General features: G+C 47.2%; 1 protein-coding gene across 3 annotated transcripts in view; it reads left to right on the top strand.

Moving 5' to 3' along the window:
- ADAMTS20 (ADAM metallopeptidase with thrombospondin type 1 motif 20) overlaps window positions 1-18,201 on the top strand; it is a 306,378-nt gene that overhangs the window by 113,124 nt on the left and 175,053 nt on the right. For all 3 annotated transcript variants that reach the window (XM_056573961.1, XM_056573960.1, XM_056573962.1), the window contains exons 7-8: window positions 2,109-2,149; window positions 3,218-3,323. In XM_056573961.1, coding sequence (XP_056429936.1) covers window positions 2,109-2,149; window positions 3,218-3,323 — 147 coding nt within the window. The remainder of the gene's footprint in view (window positions 1-2,108; window positions 2,150-3,217; window positions 3,324-18,201) is intronic.

Raw genomic sequence — 18,201 nt, 5'->3', positions numbered from 1 at the left:
ATGAGCTGCATCCATTCAAAAGACCTGTGGTTTTCAATCAGGGTGCCTTCCGCTGTTGCATTAGTTGCAGTTTGATCTTTCTCCCACCCAGCGATCCCTCCACCGTTTGAAGCAGACAGGCTCCCTGTCATCAGATGACTAGTGGAGACAACAGTCATTTTGTATGCTGGTAAAAATAAGTATTGGAGTGAAAATCACAGAAGAATTGTGAGAAAACCGTCACACACAGGTACAGACACTATATTATGAACTACACTAACTTTACAGCCCCTGTAGCATAGTCAAAAAAAAAAATCCTGGAGTACCCCTTTAATGTGTCCTTTTTTATTCAGTTGGAACTGAAAATGTTACTTTCACTGTCAACATCGCTTCATGGAAAGTTTCTTTATATTGTGGCATTTCCCCTTTTCTGTATTATAGGTCCTTGTGTTGTGGTTTTCAAATCTTAGCAAGTATGTTTATCCTCCATTATTCTTTACATGGAAAAACCATACTTTACGCTACTCCGTAGGTGATGACATATCACTAGGAAATACCAACACATAATTACTGCCTAGGACTAATACGCTTAAAAGCTAGTTCACACGCCAGTTGTGCTCCAGTAAAGGGAGCTCTGTCAACCAGTCCATTGAAAGGACAGGAGTTGACCAGATAAAAAAAGAAATGCTACAAAACTGTCCTATTTTTTTTGTCTCTCTGCTCAACTCTGGTGTAATACCAGGTTCCTGATGGACCAAATTCAAGTCAAAGGGATCTGTCGAGACCTGATGGTGTCACTTGAGCTCCCAGTCGTTCTGTGTCCATTCGTCGCAAAAAAAAGAAAAAAGAGCTGAATGGACCCAGAATGGGTCAGAGCACAACGGCAGTGTGACCTTAGCCTGAGACCTGAGTGATTGTTTATAGTCCTAGTTGTTAGTAAGCTAGTAAGGAAAGTGTCTACAATAGTTGTTGTGCTGTTTTAATGTTATTTTGGGGTTTTAGGCTTTTATGTGAAAACACTACATAATGAAGGTATGGAGAGAGATTTATCAAAACGTATGTAAAGAACGAGTAATACAGTAGCTTTTTTAAAAGGCCTATGAAACATGAAAGAAGCGAGCTGATCTTTTGCTGTGGGCAGCTGCTCCCTTTTGATAAATCTCCCCAATTGTCTTTTTTTTTTCTGGTGTTTTTTCTTCAAGTTGTTCAATATAGTTTCTGTACAAAAAGACACAATTTAAAACCTACTACTATAAATACATGTATATAAAGTATTTTATATGCTTTAAATGGAAACTGTCATCAGTGTAACCTGCACTAATCTGTTGATACAAGCAGGTAGTGTAAGTGACACTCATTATAACGATATTTACATACCACTTATCCATGGTCCTGTCTGTCATCATCTTAAATCGGGCAGAAGACTTGGTGCATGGGAGGAGCTTTAGGAACATGCTGCTGCTTCCCCAAGCCTGCTCACCGGGATTAAAGAAGATATCAGACTAACGGGACCACAGATTAGGTGTTGGTAAGTATCAGTATAATCAGTGTCACCTGCCTGTACCAACAGGTTAGTGAGGGTGACACTGTAGACTGTTTCCTTTGAAAAAAAAAAAAAAATGGTGGGATTTTAAATGGATAGTGTAGAAAGATTATATTTGGTTAAATGCCAACTAAGCTTAACAGGAAGCAGGTCAAACTGTATTGAAGTATAGAATGTATTGGCAGCTTGTGATTACTTTACCATACTATTGGGCATTAGTGAACATGAAAAATGTGAAAACTGTTTTGACACTTCCTGTTATGAGTCTATTAGATGCATTGTTTTCACTGGAGATCTTATATGGATTACTAAGTGACATATATAAGAACATAAAGTGTTGTCATAAAAAGCCCTTCATGATGTTTATAGCCCTGCAGGGCTACAATAATCAGAGACTTGTTAGTCAGTTAGCAGTCCATAGGTGGGTATATTTATTGTTACATGAGGTAAAAATTTACATGATAATACTGACCCTTTACAAACCCGGATGAAGTAATACAATGTTGACTCATTTTATCATGCCTATTACGAGTACTGATTTGTTGTACAGTGTATGTATCTCCTTTTTTACTTCTCTTTTCTGCAGGGAAGATATATGCAGAGCCAGTAATAAATGTGATACTTTAGGTAAGTAGTCATGTTTTTGTAAGCTATTATATAGTGATCCATTTGATGGCTATCTGCACAAAAATTTTTTTTTTTAAGTACCTCGCCATTAGAGGTACTCTTTAAGAGGGCATTCCACTTTCCAAAATTTGTTGTCCAATTAATTACTTATGCCATGAAATGCGATACTGTAAATGCAACATAGGTGCTGCACAGAGCCTTTTCGGAGCTGTGCATAGGTACTAACCTACTAGAAGAGTGTGAAAATGGCTTCAGTCCAGTCCTGTTTGTCTCCTACTCAGTAAGGAGGAAAATCAGAAACCACTAATATATCGATAAAATAATAAGCAGATTCTTAGAACAAATGTCCAGCAGATGTGGTGGGTAAATCCACAGTAAGTAAAGGTAAGCAAGTCTGGGATAAACTTATCTATACGAAGAGAAAAAGGGAATAATGTAAGGTTAGACTGGACCATTTGGTCTTCTGCCATTAATCTAATATGTTTTCAAGTAAATGGGAGTGCAATACTGTATGTATACAATATATGGATAGATAGGATATAATCTTTTACAGCATTCATTTAGTATTTTGACAATGTATGCAATACTTGCTTAAAGGAGATGTCCGGCGCAGACTTTTTCTATTCCATCCTGCCCGGGCTGCAAAAAAAGACAAAACAAACTTTCACTTACCTCCATATGTTCTACCTGAGCTCCGCAACAGCTGATCGGTCTGCTTCGTACTTCCTTAAGCTCGGTACGTCACACGGCGCTTCAGCCTATCACCAGCCGAGGCGGGACATTGCTGCGGCCGGTGATAGGCTGAAGCGCCGTGTGACGTACCGGTTTAAAGGAAGTAGGAAGCAGGCAGCCCGGCCGACCGATCAGCTGTTGCGGAGCTCCGGGAGAACATCTCCTTTAAAGGATTGTATGACATTATAGAAAATGGTCTGGAATTATATTGCGTTTCTGGAATACTTGTTAGCATCCTTTACAAGCTGAAATGAACCCTAATCTGTACAGTATAATAAAGTAAAGTGGTAGAATAATAAAATAAAGTATTGTTTATATTTTATTTATGATTTACAGGCTTAGCGGAACTAGGTACAATGTGTGACTCTCAACGGAGTTGCTCTATCAGTGAGGAAAATGGTTTAGGTGCTGCTTTTACCATAGCACATGAACTGGGACATGTGTAAGTATTTTTTAAGTTTTCAGTATAAGCTACCTGCAATGCAGGCATGACTGTTCTAATTTACTACTGTGCTGTGTCTCCCTTGGATGCAAGATATTACAACAGTAATATTACAACCCAGTTTGACCGTGGGTCTAAGGGATCATATAGTTTTTTACCTAAACGCTCATGACAGCACCCCTGGAGAGGACCTCCCACCGCAGGACAGGAAACCCGGGGCACATAAAAAGGGACAAGCCTCTCCACACCTCAGTTCAGGTTTCCTGTCCTCAGGTAGGAGGCCTGGGAGCTGTCTCCATACCTCTCCAAGGGGCTGCAGGTCCTCTGTTGGTGGGCTCCCTGTCAGGCAGAAGTCTCCTCTGGGGAACAGCTTTAAGCCTTCCTGTTGGTCTAGTGGGGTCCCGATAGCTTTGCATCTCTGGTATTTCCCCCGGTTTTCAGTGGTGTTAAGGAGGTGAGGGCTATGGAGTAGCTGGCTCTCCCATCTCTTTGGCCGGAGCGTCGCTTGTGCAGCAAAGCTGGCGGATGTAATGTCAGCCTGGCAGCGTAACTTCACTTCCAGTTCCGGCTCCTTTCAAAAGGGGCGCAGGATTTTACCATCTTGGATTCCCAGTCAGCGTTTTCCAGCGTCCGGAACCTCGTGGACAGCAGGCAGCCAGCCCACAGCAAATTCCAGCGCAGCCTGCAGTAGTGCAGAAGCCCGCAGCAGTACAGTGCCCGCACCAGTACACAAGCCCACAGAAGTACAGCAGCCCGCAGCAACCAGCAGCAGAATACAGAAGCAACAGTTCCAGCCCGCAGCAGCTGAGCAAACCATTCTTGGTAGCCCTGCAGTGGTTTCTTCTGAAAAACTTCCTCCAGCATGTCGGAGCATTCGACAGAGGGAGGTGGAAGCTCCAAGAAGAGTAGTTCCAGCCCAGCTACGGAGGAGCGGATCTAGTGCGGAGATAATTTCAATTTCATTCCATATTCTGCTAGCTAAGTCAGGCTATTGTTTTGTTTTGTAGGGTAGCAAGAAGTCATCTTCTAAATCCCTTAATAAAGAGTGTGCAGAATGTAGGAAGCCGCTAGATCCTGCCTATAAAAAGTCTATGAGGGAGATTTATCATTAGGTGTCTATTGTAGACACAGTTCTACCCCTTTACACTGCTTGTCTATTGTACACTCTTGCTCCGAATTTACTAAGGATGTGCACTCCTTTGATAAGTTTTGTGCAAATATAGAAACACCCCCCCCTCGCTCTACTGTACAATCCTTCTCTACCGCACACATCACAGCGCTGGGGCATTTTACCTCTGTACACTGCTTACATAGCTATAGGTACCGGAGCAGCAGCGTGTGCCGAACAAAACTATACACAATAGTAAAATCATAAATCTTTGTAAAGTACACAGAGGGGGAGATTCTCAAAGAGTTTTGTGCCAAAAAAAAAAAACAATTTTGGCGCGAAAAGTATCGACCACATTTTGAAAGAGTTTTGTGCCGCGGTTTACACTGTTCATGTCAGTTTTGAAAAAGTGGGCGTGTTCACGTAAAGCAGACAATATACATGATATTTTCAAATTGGTGAGAGTCCAGTTTACATAAAAAATTTCACACCAGCTTTGTGATAATGTAGAAATCACAGAAATGGTTGTAGTTTTATTGTTTGTTTGTTTTTCTTCTTAGTGGAAAAGGTGTTATGTAAGTAATTATAAAAAAAAAATTATTATTGAAAAATTTTATTAAAAAATTTTGTTGTTTTTTTTTGTGGTCACTTCACCTGCACTCACATTTAAGCTCAGAAATGTTTTATTTATACAGTTATAGCTTGTCTGGGCACTAGTAACCATGGAATATTTTGTGAGATGTTTCCACCAGAATTTTCTTAAATGTAAGAGTTGGCGCAAAAATCAACAATGTTGGCACAAAAATTGCCGATTTTGGTGCAAAAAAGAGAAAAAATTTGCGCAAAAATTAATTTTCACATATTTTCAAAGCAGCAAAAGAGACCTTTGAAATTGTGAGGAGAAAAAAAAAAGGTGTGAATAATATCGCTGGAACAGAAATTACAGTAGTTTTTGTGAATCTCCCCCAGAAGATCTGGGTTTAAAAAATATGTAATTTTGCTGAACAATCTGTCCCCTTACCTCTATATCGGTGTTTACCAACCAGAATACCTCCAAGTGTCGGAAAACTTGGCATGCTGGGAGTTGCAGTTTTGCAAAAGCTGGAGGCACCCTGGTAGCAGAAATTAGTGTGTGACATGGGTATGCAACAGAGCTGAATGTGTGATTATGTGTAAGCATGACCATGCACACACTCAACTCTGCTACATACACCTGATCACACACACTGCTCTGCTACATACACACACACACACATTCAAATCTGCTACATACACACACTCACACACTCATCTCTGAAACATACAAACACTCACACACACAACTCTGCTACATACACACTCACACTCATCTCTGCTACATACACACATCCACACACTCAGCTCTGCTACATATAAACACTCACACACTAAGCTCCGCTACATATACACATTCACACTCAGCTCTGCTACATACACACACACTTAATTATGCTACATTCACACACTCAACTCTGCTACATACACACACTCAACTCTGCTAAATATACACACACTCATCTTTGCTACATACACACATTCACACACTCAGCTCTGCTACATATACACACACACACTCAATTCTGCTACATTCACACACTCAGCTCTGCTACATACACACACTCACACACACTCAACTCTGCTACGTACACACTCACACAGTCAACTCTGCTACATATACACACACACACACTCAGCTTTGCTACATACACACACACACACACTCAGCTCTGCTACATACACACATAACACACTCAACTCTGCTGCATACACACCCTCGTCTCTGCTACATACACACACACTCAACTCAGCTCTGCTGCATACACGCAATCACACATAGATCATATATATAGACCTAACAAGCTGTACCTCCTTCTCCCTCCCTGCACATACAGTGGTATATTCCTAGCTGGTCACCATGGTTACACTACACAGGTGCAATCTCCTGCTCTCAACTTGTTAGAATTTTACACAGTTGGAAGTATGAACTGTGCCGGGAAGTATTTCACCCTCACTATAACCCGGTGTATTATCCCGGTGTATGGGGGTTAGACTGCGGGTGAAGGGGGGATCACAAGTGGTCCATAAATATTGAATTGTTTTTAAAAGGTACATGGAAAGGTTTTAATTATCCCAGAGATAATCTGACTGGTGGCAGAAGCATAGTAATCTCCTCAACCCACTCTTTGAAAAATGGAATAGATGATTTAGAGCATCTTGCTACGTGCAGTCCAAGATAGCTTATATTTGCGTTAAAAATATGGTCATGGCGCAAGATTTCAGCGGGTAAATGAAACGTACGCAGTTAATAAATTTGTGCGTACTAAATATGTCACTCCAAGGTACACTGAAACCTACACATCTGGAGGAAATGCTCTACCAGAATGTGCGCAAAAAAAGACACAAAAAAACAGCTTGCGCATAATTTTGCGCAAAAATTTTAACACAAAGCAGGGCTTAAACCTCTGATAAATGTCACCCTATGTGTGCCGCCTGTATTGAACTTATCGTGGTCCAGGAGTCCTCTGCAATTGCTAGCAACCTAAGAGTAATGATCTGGGAGGAGATAGATTCATCCCTTAAAGGACTAGGAGTTATCGGGAATATGGGTGCTTCAACTTCCTCTGTGGTCACCCCTGCTATTTCCAGTCCCCCTAGTGTACAAGAGGAAAATCTTACTCTATATTCCTCTTCTGATGAAGAGCAAGAAGAGTTTAAATCCAAATTGCTCCTTTCTCAAGATGATACCGATCAAGCCCATTTTCACCTTAAGGACCAGGCCAATTTTATTTTTGCGTTTTAGTTTTTTCCTCCTCGCCTTTAAAATCCATAGCTCCTTTATATTTCAATCTACAGGCCCATATAATGGTTTATTTTTTGCATGACCAATTGTACTCTGTAGTGAAAAGTCTCATTTTACCATAAAATGTACGGCGAACCCCCCAAAAATCTTTTTAGAGAGGAAATTTTAATGAAAACCACAATTTTGCGCATTTTGGAGGGTTTTGTTTTCACACTATACACTTTACGGTAAAAATGATATGTTGTAACGCCGAGCGCTCCGGGTCCCGCTTCTCTCGCAGCGTTACACTCCTGCTTGCAGTGCCCCGGTCAGACTCGCTGACCGGGAGCGCTGCTCTGTGTCTCTCGGCGGGGATGTGATCCCCGCGGCGGGACGTGCCCGCCCGCGGGTCGCATCCCGTGTCACTCATTGGCCCCGCTCTCTAGGGCGCGCGCGCGCGCCGGGTCTCTCAGATTTAAAGGGCCAGTGCACCATTAATTGGTGCCTGACCCAATTAGTTCCAATCGCTCCCTACACTATAAATACCCACTTCCCCTTCCTGTCCCTGCCGGATCTTGTTGCCTTGTGCCCTGAGAAAGCGTTATAGTGTGTTCCCTAGCCTGTGTATCCAGACCTTCTGCTGTTACCGCTGACTACGAACCTTGCCGCCTGCCCTGACCTTCTGCTACGTCTGACCTCACCTCTGTCTAGTCCTTGTGTACCGCGCCAGTCTCAGCTGCCAGAGAGTTCGAGTCCCTACTGGGGAACACAACCTGGTAGTTATCACCGTAGCATGTCCATCCCGCTTTGCGGCGGGCTCTGGTGAACACCAGTAACTACTTAGAACCGATTTCCCAGTACGACCCGTGCCATCGCCTCTCTGGCACAGGGGATCCACCTCCTGTGTCCTCACCAGCCGCCAGTCCGGATCCTGACAGTAGATCTGGCCATGGATCCCGCTGAGATGCCGAGTATTGCTGATCTGACTACTCTTGTTGCCCAGCAGTCCCAGCAGATCCCCCAACAAGGACATCAGCTGACGCAGTTGACCGCCATGCTCCAGCAGCTTCTGCCTGCCCAGCATCAACCATCTCCTCCGCCAGCTCCAGCTTCTCCTCCACTCCGAGTGGCTGCAACCACCCCTCGAGTCTGCTTGTCTCTTCCAGAGAAATTTGATGAGGACTCTAAGATGTTCCTGTTCCCTGCACCTTGAATTGATGTCGGACCAGTTCCTCACAGAACGGTCGAAGGTGGCTTTCGTGATCAGTTTGTTATCTGGAAAGGCCTTGTCCTGGGCCACACCGCTGTGGGACTGTAACGATCCTGCCACTGCTTCAGTCCAGTCCTTCTTTTCCGAAGTACGCAGCGTCTTTGAGGAGCCAGCCCGGGCTTCCTCTGCCGAGATGGCTCTTCTGAATCTCGTTCAAGGGAGCTCTTCAGTGTGTGAATATGCTATCCAGTTCCGCACCCTCGCCTCTGAGCTAGCTTGGAACAATGAGGCCCTCTGCTTGACCTTCAAGAAAGGTTTATCCAGCCACATCAAAGATGTTCTGGCCGCACGAGAAATTCCTGCTACCTTGCATGAACTCATCCATTTGGCCACCCGCATAGATATGCGTTTCACGGAAAGAAGTCAGGAGCTCCGCCAAGAAAAGGATCTTGTTCACACCAGACGGTTTCCTCACTTGGGACCTCTCTTCCAGAGTCCTCTGCAACCTACCCCTCCCGCCGAGGAGGCTATGCAAGTGGACCGGTCTCGCCTGACCCAAGAAGAGAGGACTCACCGCAGAAATCGAAATCTGTGCTTGTACTGTGCCAGTACTGAACATTTCCTTAAAGACTGTCCCATTCGCCCTCCTTGTCAGTGGAAACGCATGCACCTAGTTAACGTGGGAGAGGCGTTACTAGGTGTGAATTCCTCCTCTCCACGCCTGACTATTCCGGTGCGGATTTCTCCATCCGCTAACTACTCCTTCTCTGCGGTGGCCTTCCTGGACTCTGGTTCTGCAGGAAACTTTATTGAAGCCTCATTCATCAACAGATTTCACATCCAGTTACCCGTCTCTTCAAACCCTTCTTCATCTCATCTGTAAACAGAGAGAATCTGGACTGCACCGTACGTTACCGCACAGAACCCTTGCTCATGACTGTTGGAGCACGCCATCAAGAAAAAATTGAATTCTTTGTTTTGCCGAATTGTACCTCGGACATTCTGCTTGGCTTGCCCTGGCTCCAGCGACACACTCCTACCCTCGACTGGACCACTGGGGACATTAAGTCCTGGGGCGCTTCCTGCCACAAACATTGCCTTAAGTCTGTACCAATCAGCCAAGTCCCTGTCACTACTCCTTTGCCTGGTCTTCCCAAGGCCTACCAGGACTTTGCTGACGTCTTTAGTAAAAAACAAGCGGAGGTCTTGCCACCACATAGACCCTACGACTGTCCAATTGACTTGCTCCCTGGTAGCACACCGCCCTGTGGCAGAATTTATCCTCTCTCCACTCCAGAGACCACGGCCATGTCTGAATACATTCAGGAAAATCTTGAGAGAGGTTTCATTAGGAAGTCTTCTTCGCCAGCTGGAGCGGGGTTCTTCTTCGTCGCCAAGAAGGATGGCTCACTACGCCCCGGCATAGACTGTCGTGGCCTCAATAAAATTACAGTAAAGAACCGTTACCCTCTGCCTCTCATCTCTGAGCTCTTCGACCGACTGCGCGGAGCAAAAGTTTTTACAAAGCTTGACCTCAGGGGCGCCTATAACCTAATTAGAATTCGTGAAGGTGATGAGTGGAAAACCGCTTTTAACACCAGAGATGGCCACTTCGAATATCTCGTCATGCCATTTGGACTTTGCAATGCCCCTGCAGACTTTCAAGATTTTGTCAACAAAATCTTTTGGGACTTACTGTATACCTGTGTAGTTGTCTATCTAGATGACATCTTAATTTTTTCCTCCAACCTTGAGGAACGCCGGCTCCATGTCCGGCAACTGCTCCAACGCCTTCGAGTAAACCACCTTTACGCCAAATTAGAAAAATGCCTTTTTGAACCCAGCTGTCTTCCTTTCCTGGGATACCTGGTCTCTGGACAGGGTCTTCAAATGGATCCTGACAAGCTCTCTGCGGATTCCTCGGATTCGTCAATTACTATCGTCAGTTCAATCCCCACTTCTCCACCATCGTTGCTCCTATTGTGGCACTGACGAAGAAAAAAGCAAATCCGAGGTCCTGGTCTTCCCAAGCGGATGAAGCTTTTACTCACCTTAAGTCCGCCTTCTCTTCTGCACCAGTATTGTCTAGGCCAGATCCACTGAAGCCTTTCTTCCTTGAGGTTGACGCCTCCTCGGTAGGAGCCGGGACCGTCCTTCAAAAAACTGCTAAAGGAAAAAACGTCACTTGCGTTTTTTTCTCCAAAACTTTTTCTCCTCCTGAAAAAAACTATTCCATAGGAGACCGTGAGCTGTAGGTCATCAAGTAGGCACTTGAAGAGTGGAGACATCTCCTGGAAGGGTCCCTTCACCCTATCACTATCTACACTGACCATAAAAATCTGTCCTATCTTCAGTCCGCCCAGCATTTAAATCCTCGCCAGGCCAGGTGGTCGTTGTTCTTTGGCCGCTTCAATTTTCAAATAAATTTTCGTCCTGCTAACAAGAACATCAGGGCTGATGCCTTATCACGTTCCACCGATGCTTCCGAGGCCGAGACCCTTCCTCAGCACATCATACCACCTGAGTGCCTGATTTCTTCTGCTCCTGCTTCTCTAGTGCCAGTTCCTCCAGGAAAAACTTATGTTCCTCCACGTCTTCGCCTCCAGGCTCTCAAATGGGGTCATTCCTCCCATCTGTCTGGTCATGCCAGAATTAAAAAATCTTTACAGTTGATTTCCAGACACCACTGGTGGTCTTCCCTGGAAAAAGATGTGACTGATTTTCGTACGGGCCTGTACAGTATGTGTACGGGATAAAACTCCACGCCAAAAGCCTGCAGGTCTTCTCCATCCCCTGCCGGTGCCTGAACAGCCATGGTCCCACATAGCCATGGATTTCATAACGGACCTTCCTTCATCTCATGGCAACACCGTCATTTGGGTGGTCGTTGATCGTTTTTCCAAAATGGCTCACTTTGTCCCGCTTCCTGGCCTTCCTTCTGCGCCACAGTTGGCGAAGCAATTTTTTCTGAACATTTTTCATCTCCACGGGCTTCCCACACATATCGTCTCTGATAGAGGCGTTCAATTTATCTCAAAATTTTGGAGAGCACTCTGCACCCAATTAAAGATCAAATTAAATTTCTTGTCTGCCTATCACCCTCAATCCAATGGACAAGTGGAGAGGGTGAACCAAATTCTTGGTGACTACCTGCGACATTTTGTCTCCTCCCGTCAAGATGATTGGGTGGACCTGCTGCCCTGGGCCGAATCCTCGTACAATTTCAGGAATTCTGAGTCTTCTGCTAAGTCTCCATTTTTTGTAGTGTACGGCGGTCACCCACTGCCCCCCCCCCCCTCCCCATCCCCACTTCATCTGCAGTTCCTGCCGTAGATGAATTAACTCAGGACTTCTCAGCTATCTGGAAGGAGACTCAAAAGTCGCTCTCACTGGCCTCGTCTCGCATGAAGAGACATGCGGATAAAAAGAGAAGAACTCCTCCTGTCTTTGTCCCTGGTGACAAAGTATGGCTCTCCGCCAAATACATTCGGTTCCAGGTCCCTAGCTACAAGCTGGGTCCTCGTTACCTCGGGCCTTTTAAAATCAAAAATCTAATTAATTCGGTCTCCTACAAGCTCCATCTTCCTTCCTCTTTTCGTATTCCTAACTCTTTCCATGTCTCCCTTCTCAAACCTCTCATACTTAACCGTTATTCTCCCAAGGTCACCGCTCCTGCTCCTGTCACTGGGTCCTCTGATGTCTTCTCGGTGAAAGAGATCCTTGCCTTCAAGGTCGTTCGAGGTAAAAAAATTAAAATTTCTTGTGGATTGGGAGGATTGTGGACCCGAAGAGAGGTCTTGGGAACCCGAGGCTAATATCCTTGACAAGGAACTCATTCGTAAATTCTGGGGTTCCAAAAAGAGGGGGAGACCTAAGGGGGGGGGGGGTACTGTAACGCCGAGCGCTCCGGGTCCCGCTTCTCCCCCGGAGCGCTCGCAGCGTTACACTCGCTGACCGAGAGCACTGCTCTGTGTCTCTCGGCGGGGATGTGTCTGTTACGCCGAGCGCTCCGGGTCCCCGCTCCTCCCCGGAGCGCTCGCAGCGTTCTCTCATTCGCAGCGCCCCAGTCAGACCTGCTGACCGGGTGCGCTGCGATATAACTCCCAGCCGGGATGCGATTCGCGATGCGGGACGCGCCCGCTCGCGATGCGCATCTCGGCTCCCGTACCTGACCCGTTCCCCGTCTGTGTTGTCCCGGCGCGCGCGGCCCCGCTCCTTAGGGCGCGCGCACGCCGGGTCTCTGCCATTTAAAGGGCCGCTGCGCCACTGATTGGCGCAGAAGGCCTAATCAGTATTCTCACCTGTGCACTCCCTACTTATACCTCACTTCCCCTGCACTCCCTCGCCAGATCTTGTTGCCATTGTGCCAGTGAAAGCGTTCCCTTGTGTGTTCCTAGCCTGTGTTCCAGACCTCCTGCCGTTGCCCCTGACTACGATCCTTGCTGCCTGCCCTGACCTTCTGCTACGTCCGACTTTGCTCTTGTCTACTCCCTTGTACCGCGCCTATCTTCAGCAGTCAGAGAGGTTGAGCCATTGCTGGTGGATACGACCTGGTTGCTACCGCCGCTGCAAGACCATCCCGCTTTGCGGCAGGCTCTGGTGAATACCAGTAGCAACTTAGAACCGGTCCACCAGCACGGTCCACGCCAATCCCTCTCTGGCACAGAGGATCCACCTCCTGCCAGCCGAATCGTGACAGTAGATCCGGCCATGGATCCCGCTGAAGTCCCACTGCCAGTTGTCGCCGACCTCACCACGGTGGTCGCCCAGCAGTCGCATCAGATAGCGCAACAAGGTCACCAGCTGTCTCAACTGACCGTGATGCTACAGCAGCTATTACCACAGCTCCAGCAACAATCTCCTCCGCCAGCTCCTGCACCTCATCCGCAGCGAGTGGCCGCTTCCGGCTTACGATTATCCTTGCCGGATAAATTTGATGGTGACTCTAAGTTTTGCCGTGGCTTTCTTTCGCAATGTTCCCTGCACTTGGAGATGATGTCGGACCAGTTTCCAACTGAAAGGTCTAAGGTGGCTTTCGTAGTCAGCCTTCTGTCTGGGAAAGCTCTGTCATGGGCCACACCGCTCTGGGACCGCAATGACCCTGTCACTGCCTCTGTACACTCCTTCTTCACGGAGATCCGAAGTGTCTTTGAGGAACCTGCCCGAGCCTCTTCTGCTGAGACTGCCCTGCTGAACCTGGTCCAGGGTAATTCTTCTGTTGGCGAGTACGCCATCCAATTCCGTACTCTTGCCTCCGAATTATCCTGGAATAATGAGGCCCTCTGCGCGACCTTTAAAAAAGGCCTATCCAGCAACATTAAAGATGTGCTGGCCGCACGAGAAATTCCTGCTAACCTGCATGAACTTATTCATCTTGCCACCCGCATTGACATGCGTTTTTCCGAAAGGCGTCAGGAGCTCCGCCAGGATATGGACTTTGTTCGCACGAGGCGGTTTCTCTCCCCGGCTCCTCTCTCCTCTGGTCCTCTGCAATCCGTTCCTGTGCCTCCCGCCGTGGAGGCTATGCAAGTTGAGCGGTCTCGCTTGACACCTCAAGAGAGGACACGACGCCGCATGGAGAACCTATGCCTGTACTTTGCCGGTACCGAACACTTCTTGAAAGATTGTCCTATCCGTCCTCCCCGCCTGGAAAGACGTATGCTGACTCCGCACAAAGATGAGACAGTTCATGATGTCTACTCTGCTTCTCCACGCCTTACTGTGCCTGTGCGGATATCTTCCTCTACCTTCTCCTTCTCTGCTACGGCCTTCTTGGATTCCGGATCTGCAGGAAATTTTATTTTGGCCTCTCTCATCAACAGGTTCAACATCCCGGTGACCAGTCTCGCCAGACCCCTCTACATCAATTCTGTTAACAATGAAAGATTGGACTGTACCGTGCGTTACCGCACGGAACCTATCCTAATGTGCATCGGACCTCATCACGAAAAAATTGAATTTTTGGTCCTCTCCAACTGCACTTCTGAAATTCTTCTTGGATTACCGTGGCTTCAACGCCATTCCCCAACCCTTGATTGGTCCACAGGAGAAATCAAGAACTGGGGTACTTCTTGTCACAAGGACTGTCTTAAATCGGTTCCCAGTACTCCTTGCCGTGACCCTGTGGTTCCCCCTGTATCCGGTCTTCCTAAGGCTTATATGGACTATTCTGACGTTTTTTGCAAAAAGCAAGCTGAGACTTTGCCTCCTCACAGGCCTTATGACTGTCCTATTGACCTCCTCCCGGGTACTACCCCACCCCGGGGCAGAATCTATCCTCTGTCTGCTCCAGAGACTCTTGCCATGTCGGAGTACATCCAGGAGAATTTAAAAAAGGGGTTTATCCGCAAGTCCTCCTCTCCTGCCGGAGCTGGATTTTTTTTTGTGTCCAAAAAAGATGGCTCCCTACGTCCTTGTATTGATTACCGCGGACTTAATAAAATCACGGTAAAAAACCGCTACCCCTTACCTCTTATCTCGGAACTCTTTGATCGCTTACAAGGTGCCCACATCTTTACCAAACTGGACTTAAGAGGTGCTTATAATCTCATCCGCATCAGGGAGGGGGACGAATGGAAGACCGCATTTAACACCAGAGATGGACACTTTGAGTATCTGGTCATGCCCTTTGGCCTATGCAACGCCCCTGCCGTCTTCCAAGACTTTGTTAATGAAATTTTTCGTGATCTCCTATATTCCTGTGTTGTGGTTTATCTGGACGATATTCTGATTTTTTTCTGCCAACTTAGAAGAACACCGCCAGCATGTCCGCATGGTTCTTCAGAGACTTCGTGACAATCAACTTTATGCCAAAATGGAGAAATGTCTCTTTGAATGTCAATCTCTTCCTTTCCTAGGATACTTGGTCTCTGGCCAGGGACTACAAATGGACCCAGATAAACTCTCTGCCGTCTTAGATTGGCCACGCCCCTCCGGACTCCGTGCTATCCAACGTTTTTTGGGGTTCGCCAATTATTACAGACAGTTTATTCCACACTTTTCCACTATTGTGGCTCCTATCGTGGCTTTAACCAAGAAAAATGCCAATCCCAAGTCCTGGTCCCCCCAAGCGGAAGACGCATTTAAACATCTCAAGTCTGCCTTTTCTTCCGCTCCCGTGCTCTCCAGACCTGACCCATCTAAACCCTTCCTATTGGAGGTAGATGCCTCCTCAGTGGGAGCTGGAGCTGTCCTTCTACAAAAAAATTCTTCCGGGCATGCTGTGACTTGTGTTTTTTTTTCTAGGACCTTCTCCCCGGCGGAGAGAAACTATTCCATCGGGGATCGAGAACTACTGGCCATTAAATTGGCGCTTGAGGAATGGAGGCACCTGCTGGAGGGATCAAAATTTCCAGTTATCATATACACTGATCACAAGAATCTCTCCTACCTCCAGTCTGCCCAACGACTGAACCCTCGCCAGGCTAGGTGGTCGTTGTTCTTTGCCCGTTTTAACTTTGAAATCCATTTTCGCCCTGCTGACAAGAACATTAGGGCCGATGCCCTCTCTCGTTCTTCTGATGCCTCTGAAGTAGAGGTCTCTCCGCAACACATCATTCCTCCGGACTGTCTGATCTCCACTTCTCCAGCTTCCATCAGGCAAACTCCTCCAGGGAAGACCTTCGTTTCTCCACGCCAGCGTCTCGGGATTCTCAAATGGGGACACTCCTCCCACCTCGCAGGCCATGTGGGCATCAAAAAATCCTTGCAACTCATCTCTCGATTTTATTGGTGGCCGACTCTGGAGACTGATGTTATTGATTTCGTGCGGACCTGTACTGTCTGTGCCCGGGATAAGACTCCTCGCCAGAAGCCTGCTGGTCTCCTTCATCCTCTGCCTGTTCCTGAACAGCCTTGGTCACAGATTGGTATGGACTTTATTACGGACTTGCCCTCATCCCGTGGCAACACAGTTGTTTGGGTGGTCGTTGATCGATTTTCCAAGATGGCACATTTTTATTCCTCTTCCTGGTCTTCCTTCAGCGCCTCAGTTGGCAAAGCAATTTTTTGTACACATTTTTCGCCTTCACGGTTTGCCCACGCATATCGTCTCAGATAGAGGCGTCCAATTCGTGTCTAAATTCTGGAGGGCCCTCTGTAAACAGCTCAAGATCAAATTAAACTTCTCTTCTTCTTATCATCCCCAATCCAATGGGCAAGTAGAAAGAGTTAATCAGGTCCTGGGTGACTATTTACGGCATTTTGTTTCCTCCCGCCAGGATGACTGGGCAGATCTTCTACCATGGGCCGAATTCTCATACAACTTCAGAGTCTCCGAATCTTCTGCTAAATCCCCATTTTTTGTGGTGTACGGCCGTCACCCTCTTCCTCCCCTCCCTACTCCCTTGCCCTCTGGTTTGCCCGCTGTGGATGAAGTGACTCGTGATCTTTCCACCATATGGAAAGAGACCCAAAATTCTCTTTTACAGGCTTCATCCCGGATGAAAAGATTTGCTGATAAAAAAAGAAGAACTCCCCCCATTTTTGCTCCCGGAGACAAGGTATGGCTCTCCGCTAAATATGTCCGCTTTCGTGTCCCCAGTTACAAACTGGGACCACGCTATCTTGGTCCTTTCAAAATCAAGTGCCAGATCAACCCTGTCTCTTACAAACTCCTTCTTCCTCCTTCTCTCCGTATTCCCAATGCCTTCCATGTCTCTCTCCTTAAACCACTCATCCTTAACCGCTTCTCTCCCAAAGTTGTTTCTCCCACTCCAGTTTCCGGATCTTCTGACGTCTTTTCTGTGAAGGAGATTCTAGCATCCAAGACGGTCAGAGGTAAAAGATTCTTCTTGGTCGACTGGGAGAATTGCGGCCCTGAGGAGAGATCCTGGGAACCTGAGGACAACATCAGGGACAAAAGTCTTATCCTCAGGTTCTCAGGCTCCAAAAAGAGGGGGAGACCCAAGGGGGGGGGGGGTACTGTTACGCCGAGCGCTCCGGGTCCCCGCTCCTCCCCGGAGCGCTCGCAGCGTTCTCTCATTCGCAGCGCCCCGGTCAGACCTGCTGACCGGGTGCGCTGCGATATTACTCCCAGCCGGGATGCGATTCGCGATGCGGGACGCGCCCGCTCGCGATGCGCATCTCGGCTCCCGTACCTGACCCGTTCCCCGTCTGTGTTGTCCCGGCGCGCGCGGCCCCGCTCCTTAGGGCGCGCGCACGCCGGGTCTCTGCCATTTAAAGGGCCGCTGCGCCACTGATTGGCGCAGAAGGCCTAATCATTATTCTTCTTTCTATTTAATTTTTGAAAAAATGACCACTAGGGGTCTCCCTACTAGTCCTGGCCGCAAGCAGGGGGTGGTGCTGAGCTTGTCTGTGTCCCGGCTGCAGTCTGAGATTTAGGACTCCAGCATGAGTCTGCAATCTATTAAAAAAAAATTAAAAAAAGCTTGCGGCCAGGACTGGTAGGGAAACCCCTAGTGGTCATTTTTACAAAGTGGAAAATTTAATAGAAAGAAAAAATTTTCGATGAAAGGTGCCCTTTAACCCCTTAAGGACCCTTTGACGTTTGTGTACGTCATGACACCGTGGTACTTAACCCCTTAACGACCAAGGATGTATATTTACGTCCTTGGCCGGCTACCGTGATATATCGGGTGACCCCGTGTCATATCGGGTCGCTCCCAGCATGTATCTGAAGCCAGGACCCAGGGCTATTGGCGCGTGGCAGCAATCGCGGTGCCGTGCGCTATTAACCCTTTAGAAGCTGTGTTCAAAGTTGAACGCTGCGTCTAAAACAAAAGTATAACCTTCCCTGCTGCTC

The sequence above is a fragment of the Hyla sarda genome, chromosome 4 (genome assembly GCF_029499605.1).
Source record: "Hyla sarda isolate aHylSar1 chromosome 4, aHylSar1.hap1, whole genome shotgun sequence".
NCBI classification, from domain to species: domain Eukaryota; kingdom Metazoa; phylum Chordata; class Amphibia; order Anura; family Hylidae; genus Hyla; species Hyla sarda.
The sequence above is the reverse complement of the archived record's forward strand: the minus strand, read 5'-3'. Positions and strand labels throughout refer to the sequence as shown.